Source organism: Dipodomys ordii, unplaced genomic scaffold (genome assembly GCF_000151885.1).
Source record: "Dipodomys ordii isolate 6190 unplaced genomic scaffold, Dord_2.0 Scaffold31, whole genome shotgun sequence".
Taxonomy (NCBI): Eukaryota; Metazoa; Chordata; class Mammalia; order Rodentia; family Heteromyidae; genus Dipodomys; species Dipodomys ordii.
Window position 1 is genome coordinate 6,915,729 of NW_012267247.1, and position 2,073 is coordinate 6,917,801.

The 2,073-nt window shown below is 52.4% G+C and overlaps 1 protein-coding gene across 1 annotated transcript in view; it reads right to left on the reverse strand.

Annotated features, from left to right (window-relative positions):
• The window catches only part of Myo1c (myosin IC), a 37,551-nt gene that overhangs the window by 13,091 nt on the left and 22,387 nt on the right, over positions 1-2,073 (reverse strand). The window contains exons 15-20 of the mRNA XM_013016310.1: positions 1,704-1,817; positions 1,551-1,627; positions 1,256-1,324; positions 1,082-1,166; positions 826-985; positions 204-287 (exon numbers count right to left, since the gene is read on the reverse strand). Coding sequence (XP_012871764.1) covers positions 204-287; positions 826-985; positions 1,082-1,166; positions 1,256-1,324; positions 1,551-1,627; positions 1,704-1,817 — 589 coding nt within the window. The remainder of the gene's footprint in view (positions 1-203; positions 288-825; positions 986-1,081; positions 1,167-1,255; positions 1,325-1,550; positions 1,628-1,703; positions 1,818-2,073) is intronic.

Here is a 2,073-nt window from a genome sequence, read left to right on the forward strand (position 1 = left end):
CAGAAGTGGTGCTGTGGCTCAAGTGGTAGAGCACTAGCCTTGAGCTGAAGAGCTGAGGGTCAGTTCCCAGGTCCAGAGTTCAGGCCCCACAACTGACCAAAAAAAAAAAAAAAAAAAAGCTTTCCTAGGCTGGAAATCTTTGTATGATGCTTGCTACTCCCAAAGCCCATTGCCTAGTCCCTGTTGCCTCCTGCTCCCCATACCTGCTGCTTCCATTCAGGGCTGATGCTCCGGCAGTACTTCCATACCATGTTCTTCATGCACAACTCTCGCAAAAGCTCTGAGGCCTGTATGGAGAGTGAAGTTAGAGCATGTACCTGGCCTGGCTCCCTTCCCTCTTAAGACCTACAATGGATTCCCACTATCAGGTATTTATTTATTTTAGTCACTGAGCTTGAACTCTGGGCCTGGGCGCTGTCCCCTGAGCTTTTCAGCTCATCAGCTCAAGGCAAGTGCTCTACCGTTTGAGCCACAGCACCACTTCTGGTGGTTAATTGGAGATAAGAGTCTCACAGACTTTCCTGCCTGGGCTGACTTTGAACCTCAATCCTCAGATCTTGGCCTCCTGAGTAGCTAGGATTATAGGCATGAGCCACTGGTACCCAACGCCCTCACCAGGTCTTTGCAGCAACAAAAAATCCCCCATTACCTCCACCTGGAGAGCCTTTCTGACTCAGCCATTTCTCCTCAGAAAACTTTTTACAAACCAATTCTACTTCTTCTTCCTTCTGAGTCCTCCCTTTCTGCCCCTCTGCCAACACGATAATCAGTCCCCTTTGAGGAGTACTCTCATAATCTCAAACTCAGCAGGGTGGACCCACAGACCTCACGAAGGGCAGGTGGGGGCGTGGGCCATGAAGTGTCTAGAACATTCCGGGGCAACTGCCGCCGCAGGTTAAGCAGAAATGAAGTGCGCACATGGTCCAGGAAAAAAGCATTCTCAGGGCAACGGGGCGTGTGGCGTAGGATGAAACCACGGATGAGCCTGTAAGTGGTGGGCCAGGCAAGGTAAGAAGCCTGGCAATGGTCCTCCACACACACCTTGCTCTGCAGCCCCCAACCCTTGCATCTCAGTACTCACTTCCGGATGGTCTGTGCTGCCCACTTCCTCTTGGCTGCTTTCCTCCGGCCTAATGTTCCCCGCCACCATGACTGGATACAAATGGCTGTGAAGACCATAGGTGGTTGGCCTCTATCTCCTTATCATCCCCCTAGTCCCAGACCCTACTGCTCCAAAAACCCTGGGCCCCCAAACCTGATCGTTTCACCCGGAGGAATTTCTGCCGCCAGTGAAAGCCCCTCCATGCAGCCTGGATCTTTGTAGCTGGGGTTGGAAAAGAAAATCAAAGAAGATGAATGTGGGAATAGGATTGGAGTCTGCAGCCAGGGGCCAGGCCTTTGGGCAGGCAGGTGCTGGGGGTGGGAAAGTGAGATGTGGAAGTTGGATGTGGGTGAGTAGCCTCCCAGGCAAAGGAGCCTAAATTCAGTGATTTCTTCCCTACTCCACAGAAAGGACTACCCAGGACAGGAAGGCTAGGCCTCCCTCTTACCCAGGCTCTGCCTCCGGACCTCAAGGGCATCTTCTGTGGCAAACAGTGTCTTGGGGAAACGAATGAAGATCTTGGTCCTGGGAGGGCAGCAGTGATCAGTCTCTGGTTGGCACCCATCACATCCCTCAGATAACAGAGATGAGTACCACTCACCTGCCCATCTTGTACTCTTCTGGTTTATAGCCTAAGTGTCTGACCAGTACAGCTACCCCATCTTGGGGCCGTCCTGTCCATGTGGGCCATGTCTCTGGGCACAGTGACTTGTACCTGGGGAACAGGAGGAGCAGGAATGCATCTGGCCACATTCCAATGTCCTCTTCTGGAGGTCACCATCAGCTTTTCCTGGGCACCTACTGGGTGCTCCCACTGACTTGTTCACAACTCAGAGGTCTAGAGATCCCCATCTTAAAAATAAAGAATGGGCTGGGGGGCTGGGAAGGTGGCTCAGTGGTAGAGCACTTGCCTTGCATGCCTGAGGCCCTGGGTTTGATTCCTCAGCACCACATAAGCAAAAAGAAAAAAG